Source organism: Cupressus sempervirens, chromosome 3, assembly GCF_028749045.1.
Source record: "Cupressus sempervirens isolate cs-2001-9-10 chromosome 3, ASM2874904v1, whole genome shotgun sequence".
Classification (NCBI taxonomy): domain Eukaryota; kingdom Viridiplantae; phylum Streptophyta; class Pinopsida; order Cupressales; family Cupressaceae; genus Cupressus; species Cupressus sempervirens.
In genome coordinates this window covers 890,220,358-890,244,199 of record NC_143120.1, presented here as the reverse complement: position 1 = coordinate 890,244,199, position 23,842 = coordinate 890,220,358, and the positions used below count along the sequence as shown (strand labels likewise).

Here is a 23,842-nt window from a genome sequence, read left to right as displayed (position 1 = left end):
ACCTCCAGCATATTGCTTTAAAATCTGGTTCCATTACAAATCATTCAACTGTATTTACGTGAAGCCATCCTTGCATATAGTCTGAGCTACGAACTTCAGTGTGGGTTGTAGACTTCTTCAATCAGGACGCACAGTATACTACAGACGAGTAAGGGTGAACTGGAAATGTTTACATTTTCTTGCATACGTTTCATTTCCATCTCTTTTCCTGTCCTCTTTTCTGAGCCGAGTTGAATCACTGTGAATAAGATGAATATACAGATTGAGTCATATTTCATCACTTGTACTTATCACGTTAGTTGTTCAGCAATAACAGTAAGCAGTGTCTAAGACTGAGTTGATAAAGAAATTAATATGACCTCTGATCTCTTTTATTGTCTGATTTTACCTCAATGATATTTCTTTCTTGTGTGAAACTATACCAATATCAATCCAGGACATAAATCTGTGAAGTTATGTTTTAAACTATTCTGTATAAATCCATAAAAACCAGTAATAAAGATCAAGTCTGAATACTAAGGAAGATTTGAGTAGGTAGAACCAAAATCTTATGATTAAGCTGTAATGGATTCAGGCATCGAGGAATCACCGATCTAACGATCCACTGATGGTGAAAAGTGTAGATGAATCTATCACAAGAAAAATAAGAAAGGTTATCAGTAATTGTTAATAAATAAATAATCTGATTAGCTCATGTAAACCCGCTTTGAAGAATTAATTGTCAAGCTGAGCGGTAGAGATCGGGTTATAAAAACCCACCCCTGAAATCCCTGGCTAGGGCGATAAAAGGGCGAACATGCCACAACAAAATGATCATGTTGTCGTCCTGATACTTCAACTATTCAATCGAATAGTTGTTGGGACCTCAACCCACCTGAGTACTCCGATGATTGGATCGATGAACATCCCAAGCCTGACCTCAGGGTAGGGAGGGCCGTTCTATTTATTTAGAACTTGTGGGGGATAAGAAAAAGGTCCTCGGTTGGGAGGTTAAGCCTACGTTAATGCTTCTCCTCTCACCAAAGTCGGAGCTTGGTCAATTAATTGGAAAAGTCTTTCAAGTAAATCAGTACGTATCTTTGTTTCATTTTTCTTTATTTCTATAACTAATAGATTCTTCCCTGTAATTAGATGTATCATAAATTGATTCTTAAAGTAGAATAGATACAGTTTTCTATCAATAATTTAGAATAAATTTGATAATCAATAATGAAAATAGATTTAGAGTTTTAGATTAACTTCAGTATTAGTTTAGATATATCTTATCAGCTGAATTGTAATTGTAGAATAACCTGATGTTTCATAAAGAGGTAGAATAATCTAATGTTACAAAGAGGCAGAGATAAGCTAGAGCATCCTAAGATTGAAGTTTGGAGATTGATAAGTGTAGTCCATCCTAAGGTAACGAAGAGGCAGAAATTGTTAATGTTTTAGCACCAGTAGAAGTAAAACATTGATTATTTGATATTCTAATCTATGTTTATGTTTTTCAAATAAATTATTATTGGTGATTCTTATTTATATACTATATATTATATATGTAAAATAATATATGTTATATATTATGCAATATATATATTACATATAATATATATATATGATATATGTAATACAATATGTATTATATATATATGATATATGTAATACAATATGTATTATATATATTATGCATTATATATTATTATATATAATATAATAATATAATATTGTATTACATATATGGTTAATATATTAATATTATATATAAGATGAGTTATGCTAAAGTTATTTCTAATCTAAATGGTGATTAACTTTAGCGACATGTCTCTTCATGTCTCTTGAAGAAACGTATCTCCTCCTCTCATATTATACATATATGAGATCCAAATCTGCATTTGGAAATCATCAATTACAATGGTAATGAGAGTACATTTGCAGACACGATCTAAGTTATTTCAACATAGCATCAGAGACAGCTGCAAATGTTGAAAATTTGTCTCCTCCTTGAATTATACTAACCAAATTAATATTTCAACTGAATTTTTTGGTATATCCTCCAAGCATCTGAAAACTCATATAGAGATGTGTATTGTACATGGAAGACGTCACAAAAGGACATTTCATTTGACTTTCGACCTTCACAAAAGCAATCTGTATGCAATATCAAAATATATTTGATTTTCGACCTTCAACAAGGGGTAGAAACGAGTAAAACTGTGGAAAAGAAATGCAGAAGGAAAATCGTGTGGAGACAAAAATACATATCTGACTTCTCTCAACTTCCAAATATAAATCGATAAGGAAAATATATATACAAATCGATAAGGAAAATATATATACAAATCGATTATGGAAAGTCAACCACATAACCTGGTTGTTGAAAGAAGGAAGAGCCTTGGCTGGGTGCTAACAATCCAGTTCTTCCACTGGAGAAATTCCGAACGCACAATTTCTAAGTGATTAATAATCACAACTTTCAACAAAGGTAGAAAAGAGAAGGACGTGACAAATATTGTAGAGATAAATCAGAAATAGAATGGGAAGAGAAAATCAATTCTTGTTATCGGTTTCTCTCGACTCCCAAATTATAGATGCATTCGATATTTCAAGGCTTTCAAGAACCCGTAACTCTTAAAGAATGTCTTGCCTTCTTGGACGTCGATATAATATGCCAAGTGTACATTTCAGTTGCTAGTAAAGAATTGAATAAATAAGGAAAAGAACTTGAAGGTTATAAATCAAAAGAATATTATAAACATATTAACTTACTTGCACGTAAATATATCTTATTAAGATGGCACATAGTAAATGTTTATCCAAGGTCGTACCTTTTAAATATGTATATCTAAATACATGTTTCATCTTGGAAGATTTATTTTATCTTCTTGTACATGCATTTAAATGTATGTATTAAATAGATAAAATCTTGTACAAAAATAATATTATGATGTCACCTTTAATTTATATTTATGTGTACGTACATAAATATGTATTAAAATGATGCAATTGAAAAGTCAATCAAAAGCCATTTGAGGTACGCATTGATTAATATTTTAAATGTTTATTTAATAGCTCGTGTGTGTCTGATGTATGTATCCTGTTATGCAGCTACTAGGTCCTCAACCATGGTGATTCACGATTCATACCCATTTGCCTAATGATAGTGATGCTCCTGTGCCCAATTCTTCTCTGCCAATGCTTCCAACGCTTTGACGTGCTCCCTACAAGGAAATTCTCCGCATTTAAATCATATTATCATAACAAGTTATTAATCATAAATAATCATAACGGCTAATTGCCTTTTCAATTCCATGAATTCATGATAAATAATCAACTAGCATGTTATCTTCATTGGAAATTATAACGACCAACCATCTTACCATTTCAAAGGATTATAACAAATTTAACTGATTGACTTCATGTGAACCTCAACAGCTATATGAACATTTTAAATTGGGTCAAAAATTGGGATGTAACATACCATTCCCCTTGTGTTTCGTCGTCCTCAATGAACTTGAAATTGTAACGAACATTATAAAGGAGCATTTAAAATTGGACCAAAATTTGGAATGTAACAGTAAGGTAGCGAGTAGTGTAGTAGTTGGAGTTCAATCGAGAAGAAAGTTAGGAATGCATAAGTCATTTGAACACGCACCCTCCATCGTCACCATCACCATTAATTGGCGCTCGCATACTTTACAAAGCCAGACATCATCACCATCACAACGAGAGTTCGACAATCTTCGAATGAATAATGCAAGGCCACCTACGTGACTAACCAACAAATCAAATTAATATAACTGAGTTAGTATCCACAAGTTGAAGTAACATTGGAGTTTTTCTCATCTCTTCATGAGTATTTACTTTTCAAGAGAGGGATTGAGTGTTTGATATTCCATATCAAGTATTCAATTCCTATATGTTGTGTAGTGGTACAAAACTAACATCAATAGTATGGAGATGGTAAAAGTACCGAAGAACAATCCTAACGAATATTATCGTAGGAAAAGTGAGATTGATTGAGATTCAAAGGAAGACTAACATTTGAGGCAACCTTAAAATAGAGGGAGCATGATTCAGTCAACCTTTAGTGATCTCAATCATATTGATTCAGAGGGAGTAAACCATGTTGTAATGAAATCTTCACTGATCGATAAATTGTAATAGTCAAGAGGACTGTAATTCATGCAACTATGTGATTTTAATGGGCCTAGCTCTTGTGTACATCATGAGAAATAGGTGACTTATATTGAACCATCTACGAGTCTCTCTCCTTGATAAATAAAACATGACGTTTGAGTTGTAAAGTCATTCAAGTGGCACAATCATACTCAATCAAGATATTGGCATATTGTTTGGAATTTCAGTGGACAAAAAGAGCAAGTTGGAACTTAGAAAAGAGTTGTCTTATTCGATACAAAATTGTTATAAGTGGAAATTTACATTGTGAGGGGAATAATAGTCAATGTTCCATTCCCACTTTTAGAGGGGAGATGTTCCATTCTCAAATAATCTATGAAGAAAAGTTTAAATCTTCATGTGCAGATAAGTATTCTTCTTTTTGACATTTATCTCTCTTATTTGTAATTTCTATATATACTATAAAGTTTATTTGCCTTGATCTTTTCCTTTATGGTTGAGGATATTCTTACAAGAAAAGAGAGTCGGTACTTTAAATATGCTACCAGATATTGTGCAGACTCAACCTAATGATAGTAGCTCCAAAGACCCTAATAATCAAGATGGATAAAATGAGGCTCTCATCTTTGATAATTAAGATTATGAGAGTCTTCTACATTAAGAGGGAGTATGACACTTCTTCGAGGGCAACGCAGGAGCTTAGAAGATTGATACTCAAAGGGAGTCTAGAAATATATGTGGGTGACTACATGATGTTGATGGTCCTACTCCTACATATATCATGAGGAAGTGATAACTTATCACCAGGAAATTAGAAAATTGATATCAAATTCAAAGTGAGTTCGACAGGCATCCTTGGGTAAAGAGAGTTTCTGAGAAGTAACTAGAGGACCTAACTTCCTAGGATAGATGTTCAGAGGGAGAAATTTTGAGATGCAATTCTTTGTGGATAATATCTTCTCCATGAGGAGAAGTTCTAAGATAAATTCTTTACAATACACTCTTCTCTATGAGAGGGAAGTATGAGATGAAAACCCTTTGCTCCACCCTCTCGCAATAGCTCTGGTGGATCCACCCTCTGACTTGGTTCATGGTGGATATCATGTGAGCTACTACATGATGTTGTTTTGATTATGTCATGAAAGGTGACGATCTTTCGTTGATGTATATATTTAGAGGGGAGTTATTGAAAGGTGACGATCTTATCAATAGCTGGACCTATTATCATAACAAACTACATTAATAAGTTGTCTCCGAGTGTTGGAAGTTATGATAACGAACATAAGGTAACTATTGAAAGGTGACGATCTTATCAATAGTAGACCTATCTCCTAACACCAAAATGTGTTGGAGGAAGTGTTATCATGGTTTTAGACCGGATCTTGCCAGACACCATGAAAATTATTGGTGTCATTGTTATTAGGCCGGATTTTACTGAACACCGTGAAAATCATTTGTTATGGTTCTTTAGGTCGGCTCTTGCCATACACCATAACTTAAATCCATCATAGACTACACTTAAGGTGGCATTTAATCTTTGTATTATATTTGCTTCAATTCCCTCTTTGCTAAAGAGGGAGTGTTGAGGAATTTAGCATCACAGTGAATTGTAGCAAATTCCATATATAATATATGTGTGTTGATGGACTTATGTTGATATCCTTAAATATGTCATTCTAGGAATATCATACTAAGATGATATCTCTTCATATACTTAACAACATAATATGTTTTGTATCAATACTTCCTAACTAAGAGGGAGTGTTAAGTTTGTAGTTACAATAAGAGTGATATGATCATGAGTTCCATTATTGATGATAATATAAATATTTCTTTATATATATAAATATATTACATATATTATATTATATATATATATATATATATATATATATATATATATATATATATATATATATACACATGGTTGGTTATATTATTTTATACTAACTAATGATGTTTAAACCCTGGAGACGAGACATGTCTCCTTCTCTCATACTTATATGAGATCCAAATCTGCATTTGAAACATAGCAATGACAATGGCAATATAACTATATTTGGAGACATGATCCATGTTTTAGATTACGGCAAAAGCACGTTTTGAAGGGACCCCGAAACCCTTTAACAACTAGGGAAAAGATATAGCAATAAAACCACCAAGAAAGAAGTCCTGAAACCAACAACAAAATCAGGTTTTACAGAGACCTGAAACCACAAACATAGTCCAAAAAAGAGAACCCAAGTTTTACAAGGACCTAGAACCACTAAAATAGTTTAGACTAAAAACCAGTTAACAAGACCAAAAACTAGTACCAAGTACCACATCCAGAAAATAGGCCCAGAACAAGACAAAACCAAAGAACAAAAAACCCAAGGCAACTATTGCAGCTCCGTAATCATCTTGACAGCCTCTTTACCAATCACGGTAGTATCCTGGATGGAATCAGCAACCGAAGCAACAACATCTTTCAAGGCTTTCTTCCTCGAGCTCTACCTTGTTCTTTGGCTTGGACCCTCAGGAGATATAATTTCTTCATTGACTCTTTTGCCAAGGCTCGTAGCAACAGCACAAATACTAGATGTGACTTGTTCCATCCTTGTTCCACTTTCCTTGATAAGCATTCTGAGATTTTGCTCATAGTTTTTGAGTTTATTAGGAATATCTCCCATTTGCTCTTCCAAATGGCTGATTTTGGCACGGTCGGTATCCTGGATGTGTTGCAGAGTTTCCACTTTCTTCTTCAGCCCCATCAATTCATTATAGATTCAATAGTCAACATGGAGAATGCAATCAACTTTGAGCTTGGCAGAATGCAGGAAGGAGAGCTTGGTTTCCCTCTGCGAAGAATCAGTGGTACCATTTGCAAACTCATGAGGAGGGGAGCCAACCATATCTACATGTTCCTCCCTATCCATTTGTTCCTCCTCCCTAGTCTCAACAGGAATCTCATTCTGAACAAGGTCCTCCTTGTCATGACCTCCAGTCTCTGTAGCAGGTAAGGTAGGATCAACCATTTGATCCTCCTCTCTCACCTCAACAGGATTCACAGTAAGAATATCTTTGTCTTTAACCCCTCCACCAGAAACAGTCTGAATATCCTCCTTCTCAGGGTTGTTCTATTTTGAATTTCCTTCACTTATGTTTGTCTCATTCCTTTTCTCAATTTTTTCTTTGGTCTTCGAATATCCTTCCAAATTTGAGCTAAAGTCCCCAACATCCGTACCATCCTCTTCCTCATAGATATCATTCTCTAAGCTAACAATATTCTCAAACTCAGAAACCTCTTCCACAAATTGTTTCTGAGTATTAGAGGGTTTACGTTTGGGGTCCTTTTGTTTTCCTTTTACACTACTCTCCTTCTTAATATTTTTTTAGTGAGAACCCTTATGTTTTTCAGAGGGGGTAGAGGAAATAGATTTATTTTTACAATAACCCTCTATGAGAAGAATCAGACCTTCATGCAAAATAGGACGAGACTCCTCCTTATGAGCATTCAAACTTTGAAGCAAAGATAACCGCAGATAAAAAGGGAAAGAAAGTCTATCCTTATGCCTGAAATGATTGAGAAAAACAAAATGAAATTTATGAACCCTTTTATTTCTACCGTCGAGAATGAAATACTCACGAATACAACATAGCACATCCCGCCAAATTTCTTTTATCTGCTCCACATCAAAGAAATCTCCCTTCTTTTCTAGTGGTTTCTTCTCAGCATCTGACTTCGAAAAATTTTTGTAGGCAACATTGGAAATACTGGTCTGTTTGGTGAACTTAATGCCATCCGTGGGGAGCCCCGTGATCTCAGCAATAAAATCCTCCATTAAATTCACAGTGACTACATGAAGGAGGACCCTGTCAGCGGACCAGTTATTAAAAAAGGCATTCGTGATATGGGGTTTAAAACCATGCAATCTCTCCAAGTAACTGGTCACCTTCCCTTTCTGTAAGATGTTCCAAACTTCCTTCCAAGCCTTCCATTCATAACACTTTTTAGGTTCTTGCTTCCGTGGTTCACCCCCCATATTCAGAAAACAGATAGAGCCAGGAACCAGAAATAAATGAACACAAAGAGCGAAGTTAAAATAAAACCAGATTTTCGTCACTTGAAAAGGAGCTCGCTTATTCAATGATACGTGCAAAGGCCATCACACTTTTTAGGTTCTTGCTTCCATGGTTCACCCCCCATATTCAGAAAACAGATAGAGCCAGGCCAGGAACCAGAAACAAACGAACACAGAGAGGCAAGTTAAAATAAAACCAAATTTTCATCACTTGAAAAGGAGCTCGCTTATCCAACAATACATGCAAAGGCCACATTACATTCATATGAGTGTACTTTCTCAGGGGAGGTGATCTGACAGCAATAAGGTCACTCTAAGAAATCATTAACTTTCTAAGCCGGGCAAATCTTTCCCACTTTGGAGTGAATGGCATCATAATTAATGATAGCTTTTAAATCAATGTCCTTGTTTAACTCATCAAGCCACCTCACCTTGTATCTCGACTGTACCGCATGATTGGCTATCCAGTCAGCAGCCCCATTGGCCTCTCGATAAGTATGGGAAATGACAACTTTTCCAAATTTATGTATTAGGGATTTGATCTCCATGACCGTTGCTTCTATCGTCCATGAAATTGAATTTTTGTTATTCAAAATGTTAACAATATTCAAAGAGTCACCTTCCAACCATAGATTAGGGTATCCCAGAGCAACTGCAATCTTTATAGTGTATAGGGCAGCAGTAGCTTCAGCAATATGACTGTTAGAGTGACCTATAGGAACTGCGATCACATCTATTACATTTCCCACATGATCTCTCAAAACTCCTCCACATCCCACTCTTCCCGGATTGCCCTTAGCAGCTACATCAAAGTTCCCTTTAATCCAACCGTTGGGAGGAGTATTCCATCTTATGGTCAGTTTTGGATTATCAGTTTCCAAATTAGGATCTTCAGATTGCAAAGGAGTATCAAATTGAAATGTTGGACCAATTTTCCTCTGAGAAATAAAATTCTCCTTGAAGGCTTTAATGATATTCTGTCCAAGCACCCATCCTAGTAATTCTTTATTTCTAAATATTCTATTATTTCTCTCTTTCCAAATGCCCCACCAAAGATGAGGAAGAATTAATTTCCATAGAAATTGAACATTAGGATCCTTCGAAGGGCAATTCCAACTTTTAAAAGAAAGTTCAACATTGTTTTGGTGAACCCAAGTCAAGCTCCAGTAGTTAAGAATCTCAACCCAGACTTGTTGAGTATAAGCACAATTCATAAACAAATGATCTCTATCTTCAAAACCATTTTTACATAAAGAACACCTATTAACCACATTAATGCCTCTTTTTTGCAAATTGTTCAATGTCAAAATTTTATTTTGAAGCATTAACCAATAGAAGATATTAATTTTGGGTATGAGACCCTTAATCCAAGCATAAGACCACAAAGGATGATTACCTTTTTCCCTAGAAGCAAAGATAGTAGAAACTTTAAATAGGCCACTTGGATCAGCATTCCATATTATCTTATCTTCAAGAGATGAATAGAGAGAGAGAGCATTTAGAGACAGTTGAATGTTATTGAAACCTTGATCAATATCGGATAAATTCACCCAGGAATTATTCTGCCAATAGTGAGACACTAAAATGCCATATCTCTGTTTGCATATATCAACCTGAGCCTTATCCTGAAAATCTTCAATCAGAGGATGATCCTTTAACCAAACATCTTCCCAAAATCTCACCTTGTGCCCATTTCCAATTTTCCAGGAGCACCCTTTTACAAGAGTCTTCTTTGTCCCCTGAACAACTCCCCAAATGATAGAAGGATGAATAACATCAGGAGAGGAGAAGAAATCAGCTAGAGAATTAACACTGAAAAGGTACTTATGTTTCCAAATGGTACTCCATTCCTTGTTATCATTATAAGTTCTCCATCCTTGTTTAGCCAAGAGAGCTTTATTCATACTTCTAATTTTCCTAATTCCCAATCCTCCTTCACTAAACGGCTTACAAACTTGATCCCAAGCAATTAAATGCATTCTCTTTTTGTCCTCAGTGCCAAACCATAAAAAATTTCTTTGAATTTTTTCAATAGCCTCTGCAAATTTTAAAGAAATTCTGAAAAGACTCAAGGCATAAGTAGTTATGCTTTGGAGACAAGCTTTGAGAAGAATTAATTTACCTGCCTGACTTAGAAGATTACCTTTCCAACCTGCCAATTTCTTGTTAAATTTATTAATGAGATCAACCCAAAAGGAATCAGGGACTTTCAAGCCTAGAGGAAGACCCAAATTGGTTGAAGGGAGAGACCCTATTGAACAACCAAGGATCTTAGCAATTTTATTTTGTCTAGGAATAGGTGTATTGAAAAAGAAGACAGCACTTTTATTTCAATTAATCAATTGACCTGAGGCTGAAGAGTATAAATTAATGGCTTGCTTAAGACTTCTAGCTTCCTTAACTTCAAATTTAACCATAAAAATAGAATCATCAACAAATTGTCCATGCGAACAAATAAGAGGGTGGGAAGAGTGTTGCAAACCCTTAATGACTCCTCTTTGGACCAAATCCCCCATATATCTCCCCAAACAGTCAACCATAATAACAAACAGTCAACCATAATAACAAAAAGAATGGGGGATAAAGGATCACCTTGTCTCAAACCCCGGGAAGGATTAAAAAAATGAGAAGAGCTACCATTAACCAAAACCACAATAGAGGGAGTTGAAATCAGCTGAAGAATGACACTAACAACCTTTTGGTCAAAGCAAAAAGCATATAAAATTTTTGAGAGGAAAGCCCAGTCAACTCTATCATAGGCCTTGGCTATGTCAACTTTCTTAATGAAGCCCTGATTATTAGAACACGACAAGGAATGGATATTCTCAAGAGCAGAGATAACAGAATTAAGAATTTGTCTACCTGGGATGAAGCCATTTTGCTGATCAGCAATGATCTAAGGAGTGACCAAGAGCAATCTGGAAGTGAGCACTTTAGAGATAATTTTATAGAAAGAATTACAAAGGCTGATCGGTCTAAACTGTTCAAGAGAATCAGCTCCAGTTTTCTTAAGAATCAAGCAAAGGAAGGTGAAATTTATTTCCTTCGGCATTTGTTTTGCTCCATAGAATTCCTTCACAGCATCACAAACATCTTTTCCAACAAGTTTCCAAAGTCTCTGGAAGAAAAACATAGGAAAACCATCTAGACCAAGTGCTTCGTCTCCTCCAAGAGAGCAAACAGTTTTAAAGATTTCTTCGTCCTTTGTAATTGAGCTTAACAATTTATTTTGTTCCTTCGTAACCAATGGAGGAATCACTCTTAGGAAATCAGCCTGATTATCCAAATTAATATTAGGTTCAGCAGTCATTAGAAAAGAGAAGAAACTCACCATTTCACTCATAATGTCCTTATCCTCAGTAATTTTTAAGTCTCCCTTTTTAAGAAGTGAAATGTGAGTTTTGGCTCTGTGTTTAAGGGTGGAAATATGAAAAAATTTGGTATTTTTATCCCCTTCGCTCAACCATATCAATCTAGACCTCTGTCTCCAATAGCTTTCTTCTTTAGTAATGATGTCATGATATTGGGCCAACTTTTCATTTTCTTCTAAAATAAGGTCAAGAGTTATCCTTCTTTTTGAATTTTGTCCTGAATTTTTTGGATTTCCTCCTTCATAGCATTTTTATTCTCAAAAATATTCCCAGAACAGTTTTTATTCCAAATTTTAACTTCCTTTTTGACATTTTTAAGCTTAGAGGCAACTCTAAAGAGAGTTGTACCTTCAATATCAATGCTCCACCATTCTTCCATCTTACTTTCAAACAGTGGGTCTGCATCCATATCTTTTCGAATGTAAAAGGAAAATTCTTCTTCAAATAAATCTTTGCAGCAATGAAAATGAGAGGAAAATGATCCGAACCAATTCACTGACAGGCTTCTAGTTTGCAAATAAAGTCTTTAGTCCAGTCAAAAGAAATAAGAGCACGGTCTAACCTCGTCTTGATACAATCATTACCCACTCTCTTATTGCTCCAAGTAAACTGGATTCCTTGAAGATCCATATCCATCAAACCCTCTTTGTTTATAAACTCCGTAAGGTACAATCTCCCCTCCAACTGGGTAGCATTACCTCCCATTTTTTTTCATAATCATAGAGAGGAACATTAAAATCTCCCATAATTATCCATCATCCAAAATAATCATTACTTCTAATATTGGAGATAGCATCCCAAACCTTTTTCCTTAGGTTCTTGATGTTGGGAGCATATATATTAACAATATACCAACCCTCCTTTTGGTCAACACTGGTAATATTGGCTATCATAAGATATTTACTGGCAAACAGAATTGTTCCAGAGTAAAAATTCTTCTTACTTAACAAGCTTCGTATCATAAAATTGAAAATTTTATTTGAGGTTGAGTCACAATAAGTCTATTGTACAAATACTTAAAGGATGTTTTATATTAATAAACTCTTTTATCATGTCTGTTATTACATGACCTTGTAAAAACATTATGAAAGGTGACAATCTTTCTTTAATGTTTCTTTGCGGTTAATATTGTAAAATGACAACTTTAACAATAGCTTAACCTACTATTATGATGGATATCATATGTTTGATATCTATGCATATATCATGATAGTTTGTATCTCTTAATACTAACTGAGCAATGTAAAACTACAATACATTGTAATGTTGAGATATGTCATGGTGGATGCTATGAGATAGCATTTCTAGATATGCCATGAACAAATATATTCTTCAGTAGGCATTATGAGACTTTGATGCTTGTGCACACACCAGAGAAGATATGAGTATGGTGAATTTCATATAGTTGATATTCAAGGTCATACCAATACTCTTGATGATATTGTGAAGTAACATCTATTATAATGGATGCCATGTTGGTGTTCTTTGAATATAGTGTTGAGATGATAAAAAGTATCCTCCCTAGCTAAGAGGGAGAGTTATTGATTTGTAGCTTTGATCAGATAAGTCCAATCGATAAAACTCAAACCATATTAAACTTTGAATGTCAATCTAAATAATGATCGACCATTTAAGAAGTCGCTCATACATATTACACTGATTTTTCATGAAGACAATTATACATATGATCGAAAACAGTATTGTTCAAACATATATATATGTATGTTTGAACATATCACTATGCAAATCACAACACATTATAATCGCACATACATATTCCAAGATATGTTTCATTAATCTTAACGATATATTAGCCGAATGATGATTACTGTTAACAATAGTTATGAAACGTGAGTATATGTAAAGGGGCATGTCTCAATGTAGAGACTTGTCTCTACATGTTCATATATACACACTTCTCTGAAGTGTTCTTGAAAAACACAAAATACACATTGAGTACTATTACAAGTTACAATCTCAATCTATCTATCTATCTTTCTATATATATATATATATATATATATAAGATCATTATCAATATGATTCAAATTAGCTTGCTGAAATACCCTTCTTTTAATATGGCAAGTTCTCCATTTTTGTTTCATAACAAATTAGGTCACACTAATTCTTTTTTTTCGAATGATCAAAGTAAATTACTTAGTAAGGGAACTATTCGTTCAATACCTAATGAGAATATATATATATATATATATATATATATATATATATATATATATATATATATATATATATATATATATATATATATATATATATATATATATATATATATATACTTGCAGCCCCGCATTATTATCTTCTTGAATATCTCTACAAAGAAAAGAAAGAATTATACCAGATTGAAAAGATATCATAACAATGTTAGTTCAGATCTATTGCATTGAAAATTTAAAATTACCTCTCTCTATAGTCTGATCTATAACTTTTAACAGTAAGAACTCCAAAGACAGTGATCTACTGTATACTAGGTGGAATAGATACATGAACCCAACGTCTCCTGCACTTATTTTGAATGGATATTCAATGATCTGAACAAATGGTAAGGCACAAAGTCTCTTATCGAATGCTCACTAAATTCTAAGAAACTACTTAACACTGAAGCACAAAGTCTTTCAGCCCTAAGTGTTTGAACTTGAAGCCACTATCAACTATAATAATTTGTTCTTCTACAGCACAAAGTCCTCAAAAGTTCAAATTGAATTATCAACTCCAAATGCAATAGGCAGCTCAAAGTTTGCATAATTGAATTCAAATCCTCTTGAACAAAACACCAAAACTAACAATCAATTCAAGAAAATGTTGTCACATAATAGCATGCACTGGCACAAAGTCTCAAAACAATCAACCTCTTTTCTTGAAAGCAATTCAAATTTACATCTAAGTTCAAAGCCTTAGAGCGCATATACAAACTAATAGAATTTTCTTGCATTTCTCAAAGGATGAAAATTACAATCAGTGTCATCCTATATTGATAGGTGAGGGGCTGTTTACATTTTTTCTTTATTTTTATTAATTTTTTAATATTTTTATTCCCAAATTTTCATAATAAAATCCCGATCGATGTGCAAACTCCTCTTGTTTTTTGTCTACTAAGCTTTTTTTGAGAATGATTTATGCTACTATGAGAGATTTTATGTGATTATGACGCTGTCATTCTTCCTGTTATTCACTGGCATGCATCCCGGTGATGAATCCCAGAGCGAGATTCAAAACGTTGATGTTAAAAATTGGCACACAATCAAATCCAAAAATCTTTAGCATTACTCTTATGGATTGTGTAAACTTGATAGCTTTAACTTCAATAGTTACTTCCAATGTGTTTTCAAGATACTGTAGCAATTGACTGAAGAACTAATGAAGTGCCTATTATTACACTATTTTAGTATCCTAGGTTCTTGCTATTTACTTTTTGAGATTTCTTTGTTCAAGAGAGGATAGAATACTTGGTATTTTACTTTGTGTCGGTGAATTGCACAAAACACGCATCAATAGTACCCATCAACATATCCAAGCACTAAAGGCTGAGAAAAAAGGCACAACGAGAAGCAAGCCTATATGCATTTGGACTAGACCTCAACAAGGTTTTGATAAAAAATAATGTCTCTGGAAAATGATGAGGTAAGTGGTTCAAAATTTCCAACCAAGTACTTAGCGAATTCAACATGTACAAGGAAATTGCACTCAAGTTAAAACTGTAATGCAATTAGTGAACTGTATCTATGTAGGACACCCAATTCAGTCTCTCACGGAGACATAGTTAAAGAGACTCACCGAGATACAAAGATCCATACATGTACAAGGCCAACTCATATAATCTTCTGATGTGCAATTTAATGAGTTGTATCTATGCAAGAACACATTATTCAATCTCAATGAGATGCAGTTGGTGAACCATACATGTGCAAAGTCAACTCTCATACAATCTCTATTACGAAGTAATTGGAAAATATTTGCTTGTTATTAACAAAGACCGAAAGGTCATTATAGACAAAAGAATAAAACAATGTTTCCTTAAGAAACGATCGTAGAGAATAGAAACATTCTATTCTAAAAACAAGAAACTAAATATTAGAAACATTATAATATTTACAAAAGATTACAATAGATAACCATTAGATACTAAACAAAGATAATAGAAACTATCTATTATTGTAATACCCTCCCTTAATGGTTAATCTATCTAGAGCAAAAGCATAAAAAACAAATTTTGTCTGCTTAAGGGGCTCCACACTGTTCGTTGTGGGCTGCGAACCAAACTGCTTAGATAGGGCAGCTAAGCGCTTCCGACATTCAAACTTCATGTGCCCATACTTGTGGCAATAGCTGCATTGAATGTTTTTCTTCCAAAAGCCTTTTGAATTTGGAGCAGAGGATGTCTGCTGAGGAGACTGGTGATGGTAGTTTGGATAATGCTCCAAAGAATTTCAAGTGAGCATAACTCTCCAAAACAAACTACCAAAAGCCATGATTTTTGAGGTGAAAAATCAATCAAAACCCAACATGTTTTCTGAGGTGAAAATAAATCAAAACCCAACATGTTTTTTGTGGTGAAAATAAATCAAAACCCAACATGATTTTTGAGGTGAAAAATCAATCAAAACCTGACATGATTTTTGAGGTGAAAAATCAATCAAAACCTGACATTACAAAGCTTCATTTTTTTGTTGGAAAAATGGTAAAACCCAACAGATAGTTTTTGAGAAAAAAATTACAAACCCAACAAAGGAATCTTACATAACTTTGCAAATTACAAAATTAGAAATTTTTAAGGGAAAATTTATAGAAACCCATAGGGAAAAAAAAATTAGGTGAAAAAAATGAAAATCCATCAGATAAATTTTTATCAAGAATTTTGTTTTTAATGAAAACCCACCAAAAAAAAAAATTTGAGAAATTATTTTTATGAAAACCCACCAGATTTTTTGAGGGAGGCAAAACACGAGACTTTGCATGGTAAAGCAGCACATGCAAACATGCAACAAACATGCAAGTGCATGCAACCCTGAAAAAGTAGAGACCCAAAAAATTTGAAGGGTGACCCAGAAGAGCGCTTGAAAAACCTAGAAAGAATATGTTGTTGATTTTTGAATCAGCTAGCTCGAAAATTGAGGCATGAAAATTGATGCACAAAAATTGAGGCACCAGAAAAAAACAAACAACCCAGTTGAGATCTCAAAAAACCACCAAGAATCTGTAAAAATAATTTTTATCCAGTATAGAAAATTAGGATTTTGAACAAAACTGGTCCTGCTGCAAAAAAATCCACAAAAATGATGAACATGTGCAGAAAAAATAGATGGATCTAGACAAATATTGGTTATAGAACTGAACCAAAAAGTTGGCGGATTCAAATCTCTCAAAATAGAAACCCTAGTCGGATTATAAAGAGTTGGAAGCAAATATGCATGTAAATAATTTTGAAAATAAAAGGCAGATAATTTCAACCAAGAAATAATTATTTTCGAAAAAATTTAGAGTATTGGCTCTAATACCATATTACGAAGTAATTGGAAAATATTTGCTTGTTATTAACAAAGACTGAAAAGTTATTATATACAAAAGAATAAAATGATGTTTCCTTAGGAAACGATCATAAAGAATAGAAACACTCTATTCTACAAACAAGAAACTAAATATTATAAACATTCTAAAATTTACAGAAGATTACAATAGATAACCATTAGATACTAAACAGAGATAATAGAAACTATCTATTATCATAATAATCTCACTGAGGCACAATTCATGAGGCATCTCTGTGCAAGAACAACTCAATCACCCTCCACTGAGATGCACTTAACTGTATACATATAAAGAAAACTCATAAATCCAATTGAGATGTAGTTAGGAAACTGTATGTGTAAAATTATGGTTCCATACAGCATTAGAACTAGTATAAAAGGTAGGTTTAAATGACAACAATTTTACATGAAATTACCTATAAGATATTTACATCAATGTGTGGATCTAAAAACTACTTAACATTAACTCAGTCATGAAGGTAAAGATCATCAGAGCTTTACTAAATATCCCACTGTTAAAACCATTATGTGAGATAAAATTAGGCATCACATACTAATAAACATACACTTGTAGCTTCACAAATCAATTTTGTTTTCTGATCATTCGAACTTGTAACTTGTTCAATCCTTCATATTTTTTTTTTCCAAGACAGATAAATTGTCTCCCCAATTATATGGTATAGTATAGTCTAGCATGATAGAAAATTTACCAATGGCTAAAGTAAATCAAACAAATACAAAAGTCGTAGTCAGATGCAAGCATAACAGAAAGTGCATATTTGATGCAAACACAACAATTTTCCCCATGTCCACATAGATCTAACATAATATTGTGGTTTTTTCAAACTCATAATAAATTTAGTCAGATGCAACTATATCAATGACTATTAAAAGTTCATCCTGAAGATACCTGTGACTCATCTGGTGTTGTTATAACTCCAACTTCAGATCCCTTTAGTGACAAGGCAATCGTACATGATCTTACATCCAAGGGGCACCAGAAATCAGCCTCTTCTGTTTCATAAACTTTGGCTCTTATTCCCATATTGAGCTCTAACTGTTTTCCAAAGCGACATGCAAAGGTCATTATTTCTATAGAAAAGCAGATAAATTGAGTCAATCAGAAGAAAATCTTTTACTTGATGTCCAAACTCACTTGTATGCTTGTTTGGTAAAGATTTGCTATGCCAATATAATACTCATCATCTTTGGTTGCTTCGAAAGTAATATGGCCATGTCCTGGTGCAAATGAAAGTATTAAAAGACTATTACAGGACAGATCTTTTGAGTTATTAAACCTATATTGTGAAATTGCAATTTCATATATTTTGTAAAAAACATAAAAAAATTGATGAAAAGAACATATCAATTCATTATCAAAGAGAGATTTGATAATGTTCATAGAAGCACCATCCTCCCCAACCCCCAATGTCTGAACATGTTCTATTGGACTTTGTTATGACATTTTTTACAAAATTGTAACTCAATAGACTACAGAGTCCATAACATATTTGGATAAAAGTCTACATACCATTTTCTACTTATAAACCCCATATCTCAAATAGGGTTAATTGGGGTGCTAGTATGCCAGGCCTAAATGTTCAACTTCAGTTTCACCAGTTTACCCCAAGGAAATTCAACCTGCTTCTAATAAGAAACTGCAGTGTGATTAACTGTTTGTTGTTTAAATGTTTCAGACACATACTTCCCAGCAATTAAAATGTGAAAATTGCGTGAGGATGGAATCCAATTGCATGCAAAAGAAACCGGGTAAATAAGAAAACCAGCAGTTGAATAAAATATTACTAAGTTTATGCAAATAAGATATGTTCTACACAGGACACTAGTCTAGCCTCTCTGCTAGACTTTTTTTTTTTTAAAAGGATGAGCCCTAGAGAAGCTACATAGCCAGCATAAAAATGTCTTAAAGCTTGGCAAGATATAAGCCGACTAGTGACTGAAACGTTCCGGGCAATTTATTGGAGAATTCACCGAGCTTTGCCAATGTTTCACCAAGTATTCTCTGAAAAATATTCCAGCTAGCTGATTAGCTTTTTCTTTTTTTAACAATTATTTCAGTTTTTTCCTCTACTGTGGATTTGAATAGTTCTCAACAATCTTCTTAGCTATGCAAGAATTTAGGTTTATTTCCTATGCTTTATTTTATATAACACTAAGTTGCAATTTTAACTTTATTCTGTGAATGAATTTTTGCTATTATGCCAAGTTTTTCCCAAGTCCAGAATCTGATCAAATATTTGGTCCAACTATTGCTTGCTCAGTTCAGTATTTGAATTATAAGCATATAACTTCGACACAATATAAGGACCAATACAAGTAGAGAACATCACCAAATATTGTCAAAAAGCTCTGTACATTGTATGGAAAATACTGCCAGAGACTTTTATTATGATTTGATGCAGTAGCACTACAAGGCTTTTCAGTGGTGTCCTCCAGATTTGTTTGATAGGGAGAAGTTGTTAAAAGACTTTTAAAAAATCTATTCTGAGGAGGTTTAATGCTGACAGAAAAAATGGGGACAGGTTTAAAAGAGGGAAACAGAAACTCAAAAAACTTCCAGCAAGCCACTATTCCCCACAGAGATACAAATCGCATCCATTCTCTTATCAGGGCAGATTACGTAACCACTAATGATATAGAGGAGGTGAAGTTAAAGGGCTATGTTCACTTCTCAATAGTTGGCAAGCCACTATTCCCCACAGAGATACAAATCGCATCCATTCTCTTATCAGGGCAGATTATGTAACCACTAATGGATATAGAGGAGGCGAAGTTAAAGGCTATGTTCAGTTCTCAATATTTGGCTAACTTAACTGAATATCTCATTTCCCTATGTTCATATTTTGTGTTTCTTTTGTTGCTTGTAGTTTCTTCTTTTATTTCTACATCTATAAATTAGATTTCCTGGCCTCTGCGCGATATTTCCTTCTTTTACAAAATTTTGTAATTGCCGCTTTGGAAAAACTCCCTTCTAAATCATTTTGGGCAGCAGGAAGTGATGAGGCCTCAGCATCTTTTCTTTAGAAAAAATTAGAGTATTGCAACATTTAATATGGTATGAATGCCAAAATGATTCACAATTGCACAGACATAATTTCAACTATGCTGATGGTTATTGACTAGGTTTCAAAACTCATTTAAGTACTTCCTTACTTGCAACTATTTTAGCCAAACAAATCCTCCAACAAGTCACCTAGCCAACCAAGTTTTGCCAAGCACACCCAAGTTGCTGATAACTTCATATAGTATTATTTTTTAGTTTGCTGGCTTTTTCCATGTTGCCAAACTTTAGTCAAGTTTGGTTTTCTGAATTTTTCCAAGCAAGGAGTTTTACCTTAGCATAACACCTTTCTACACTATCAAGTATAATCAATTAAATAGGAGAATGTTCAAAACTATACTAATGGAAATTGTAATGCAGATACAAAAGAGAGACATTTTATCAACAGGCTTAAAGACAATAAGCTGAGATCATTTGAAAGATCCATTTTCTCAGGGCTTACAAGATATCCTCAAAACAGCTTTCCAAAATCCAGCTCCATATCATGGTTGCAGTGATGATTCAAAAATTGGAACTTGACACTACTAGAACAGTTTGATGAAGCCAACATCTGATAAATAATGATATACACATCTAATTGGCAGTCACAAACCAGCTCCAATTATCATATGGACCAAGTAGTCTCATCTTTAATGGAGCAAAAGCCAGCACTACATACCATGCACAGGTTTCCATACGAGACACCAATCTGGATTGCCTGTATCCTGGATCCACTCATTGTAATTGTTTTTACCTAAAAGATGAAGTGTCAGGAATATTAGATAATCAATTAAATTTATGCTAACAGACTTGCATTTGCACATTCATCCATATTTTGTTAAGAGTAAGAAATACTGCTTGTAATTTTGGCCTAAACAACAGAAAAAATGCAAGAAAATAGATAACCAATTTCATTTAACTTTTTAAGCTAACACTCTTGCATCCAAACATGCATTAATATTACTTTAAAAAGAAAAACAGAAAGATCATCTCAACCAAAGTTTGAGAGGAAAAAATAAAGAGTTCCTGCAAAACGTTTCAGTCTTTTCAGCTTAAGATTGTATGTTGACATAAGAAGACATGTACAATATCAATGGCACTAGTGTTTTTAGTTGAAAGGACATAGTTTCATAAAAAGGATTGACACATCAACTCAGAATAAGAGAGTTAGCTGTTAGCAAATGTTACACAACCTGTTTCTATAAGCAGATATTTGTTGTTTTTCTTAGGCCTACAGCGCAATGCAGTTTTCGATTTAGCATTCAATGATTTCCATATTTTGATTCATGATATTCTAAAGTTAACTGGTAGAAATTACTAGAACATATTAATTTGTTAGTGTTGTAAATTACCAGTTTCAGAGGAATAAATGTTGGACAGATCAAAATATATTGTTGTACTTGAACAAATTGCTTGATGGTAGCAATAGCACATTTAACAAGATCTTATTGATCAAAAAAGAACAAGTACAGGAGTAGATACAACTGATATCCATTTCAGTAGCTCAGCTGCAAATGACTTCTGCAACTGACTTTAGTCTTTTTCTAACATTGATCACTACAACACTCACACAAGCCTCCAATAATGGAGCCCAGCTCCACATGCCTTTATTTATTTGCTCGAATGTTACCCTCATACAGTAGGTGGACACAGAAATGAATTTGGAATGAAAAAAAGTGAGACTGTTCATTTCAAATTCTGGATTTTAAAGATCGGGATGGCATGTCATTTCAGAGGCAGCAGCTTAAGTCCAGTCATGGCAGTTATGGCATCATTGCAGCATTTTCAAATTCTCCAGGGCATTTATGATACTGCCTCTCTTCAGGGGAACCAATTTCATAATCACGTCCTGTAGGGACAAACAATTCCATTCCATGAACAAAACAAGCTGTTTTCCTGCTACTGACTTTCAAGAAAACCTCATACTGATGAAGACTTCACATTTCCACGTCCTTATGGAGCATAACTGAATCAGAGAGAATTTTTTGCTACATCCATGATAAATGAAGTATTGGATGAACTTTTATTTGGTGAGCATTTGAGGCATCTATCTTCAGAACTTTAACTGATGCAATTCTAAGATATGAACACTTTACCATGCTTATTTTCCAATCATCAAAAAGGAACTACTGTAAATATTTTGATCTATAACTGCACTCTCTTCAATTGACTCTTTAACAACTAAATATTGGACCTAGAATGATCATTTACAGTACTTATTGCAGAAAAAATTCTAAGCTTCTGTGTTAATGAATATTTCTGTTTTCAGCTCTTATAATAACATTCAGAATTCATGCCAGGAATCCAAATAATTATGATGATGCTTTCAAACCACCTGCTTGTTCAGAGGATGGACAAGGACCATATCAATTTGTTTCATAGTTAAGTTTGTCAGAATTGGATTCCCTAAAATGCATACAAGAATCAAGCCACACAGTACTAACTACTTCACCCATCTGCGAAACAAGGAATGCCATTCCCCAACTTAGATTAGAGTCCACATGGAAATCAAGAGAAGAAAGGCAATGATGCAATTACAGCACCTGCTACTGAATCAGAAATACAGGAGTTCCTTTCTGTTAAAAATAGTGGATCTCTGATAGACAAACAATTACAAAATGCTTGTAGATAAATTCTGAATTAAATTATGCAGAATATAAGTACTTATCTTTTACTGTGACTTGCAGCAAAATCATTAACAGTCTTCCTCCTTCAGAAATGATTAATCTACTGGATAACTGTAAAACAAATGATGAAGGTGATAACAATAATATTCAATAATACTGATATTATCCTGCGAGTACTCGAATGCCTTTTGATCGATGCTCTCTCTGAAGCGGTGAATGACCATATATATACATGGTGAGAGACATGACTCCGAAGAGTCATGTCTCTACGTGGCCCAAAAGCCACACGAAGAGGCATGTTAGTTAACAATAACAACTGCCCAGAACTTGTTTATATGTTGTCGCCCGATAACAACTTAAGGCACAATAATATAACAAAGTCAAGGCACGGGATATGAAACCCGATACAAGCAATATAATAAGTCGCTGATAGTATGAAGCCCAACATGCTTACTTTACTGTCAATATTTCAGTTGTATGACAAATATATGCATACGTATATGTATGCATACATCAGTATGAATATATGTACGTATGCATATGTCTCTGTGATGCATATTAGACAGTGGTAGCATAATTCTGATGTTTATATCTCTGTAATGTATAGCAGATATCAATAATAAAATACAGATGCTTATATCTCTGAGATGTATAGCAAATAGTGGTAGCATAAGAGATTCACGTTTTGCTTCTTCTGACGCTAAACATTAACACTCCCTCCTTAGCTAGGGAGAAGTAAAACATTAATCAGAGTCATCATATAAGCAACACAGCATGAAGAGTAAATGATCTCTACTTGCACTAAAGCAATGTCTAGAGATAGTACACATAGTCTCTAGTTGCACTTAAGCAATGTCTAGAGATGGCACATATAATCTCAACTTGCACTTAAGCAATGTCTAGAGATGGCTCATATAATCTCTACTTGCACTAAAGCAATGTCTAGAGAAGCCCAAAATAATCTCTACTACTTGCACTTAAGCAATGTCTAGAGAAGCCCAAAAATAATTTCTACTTGCACTTAAGCAATGTCTAGAGAAGCCCAAAAATAATCTCT

General features: G+C 33.9%; 1 protein-coding gene across 1 annotated transcript in view; it reads right to left on the bottom strand.

The window, feature by feature from the left end:
* The window catches only part of LOC149569662 (E3 ubiquitin-protein ligase APD2-like), a 96,740-nt gene that overhangs the window by 28,971 nt on the left and 43,927 nt on the right, over positions 1 to 23,842 (bottom strand). Inside the window, exons 5-7 of the mRNA XM_089822383.1 lie at positions 20,838 to 20,912; positions 18,254 to 18,336; positions 18,008 to 18,154 (exon numbers count right to left, since the gene is read on the bottom strand). Coding sequence (XP_089678509.1) covers positions 18,008 to 18,154; positions 18,254 to 18,336; positions 20,838 to 20,912 — 305 coding nt within the window. The remainder of the gene's footprint in view (positions 1 to 18,007; positions 18,155 to 18,253; positions 18,337 to 20,837; positions 20,913 to 23,842) is intronic.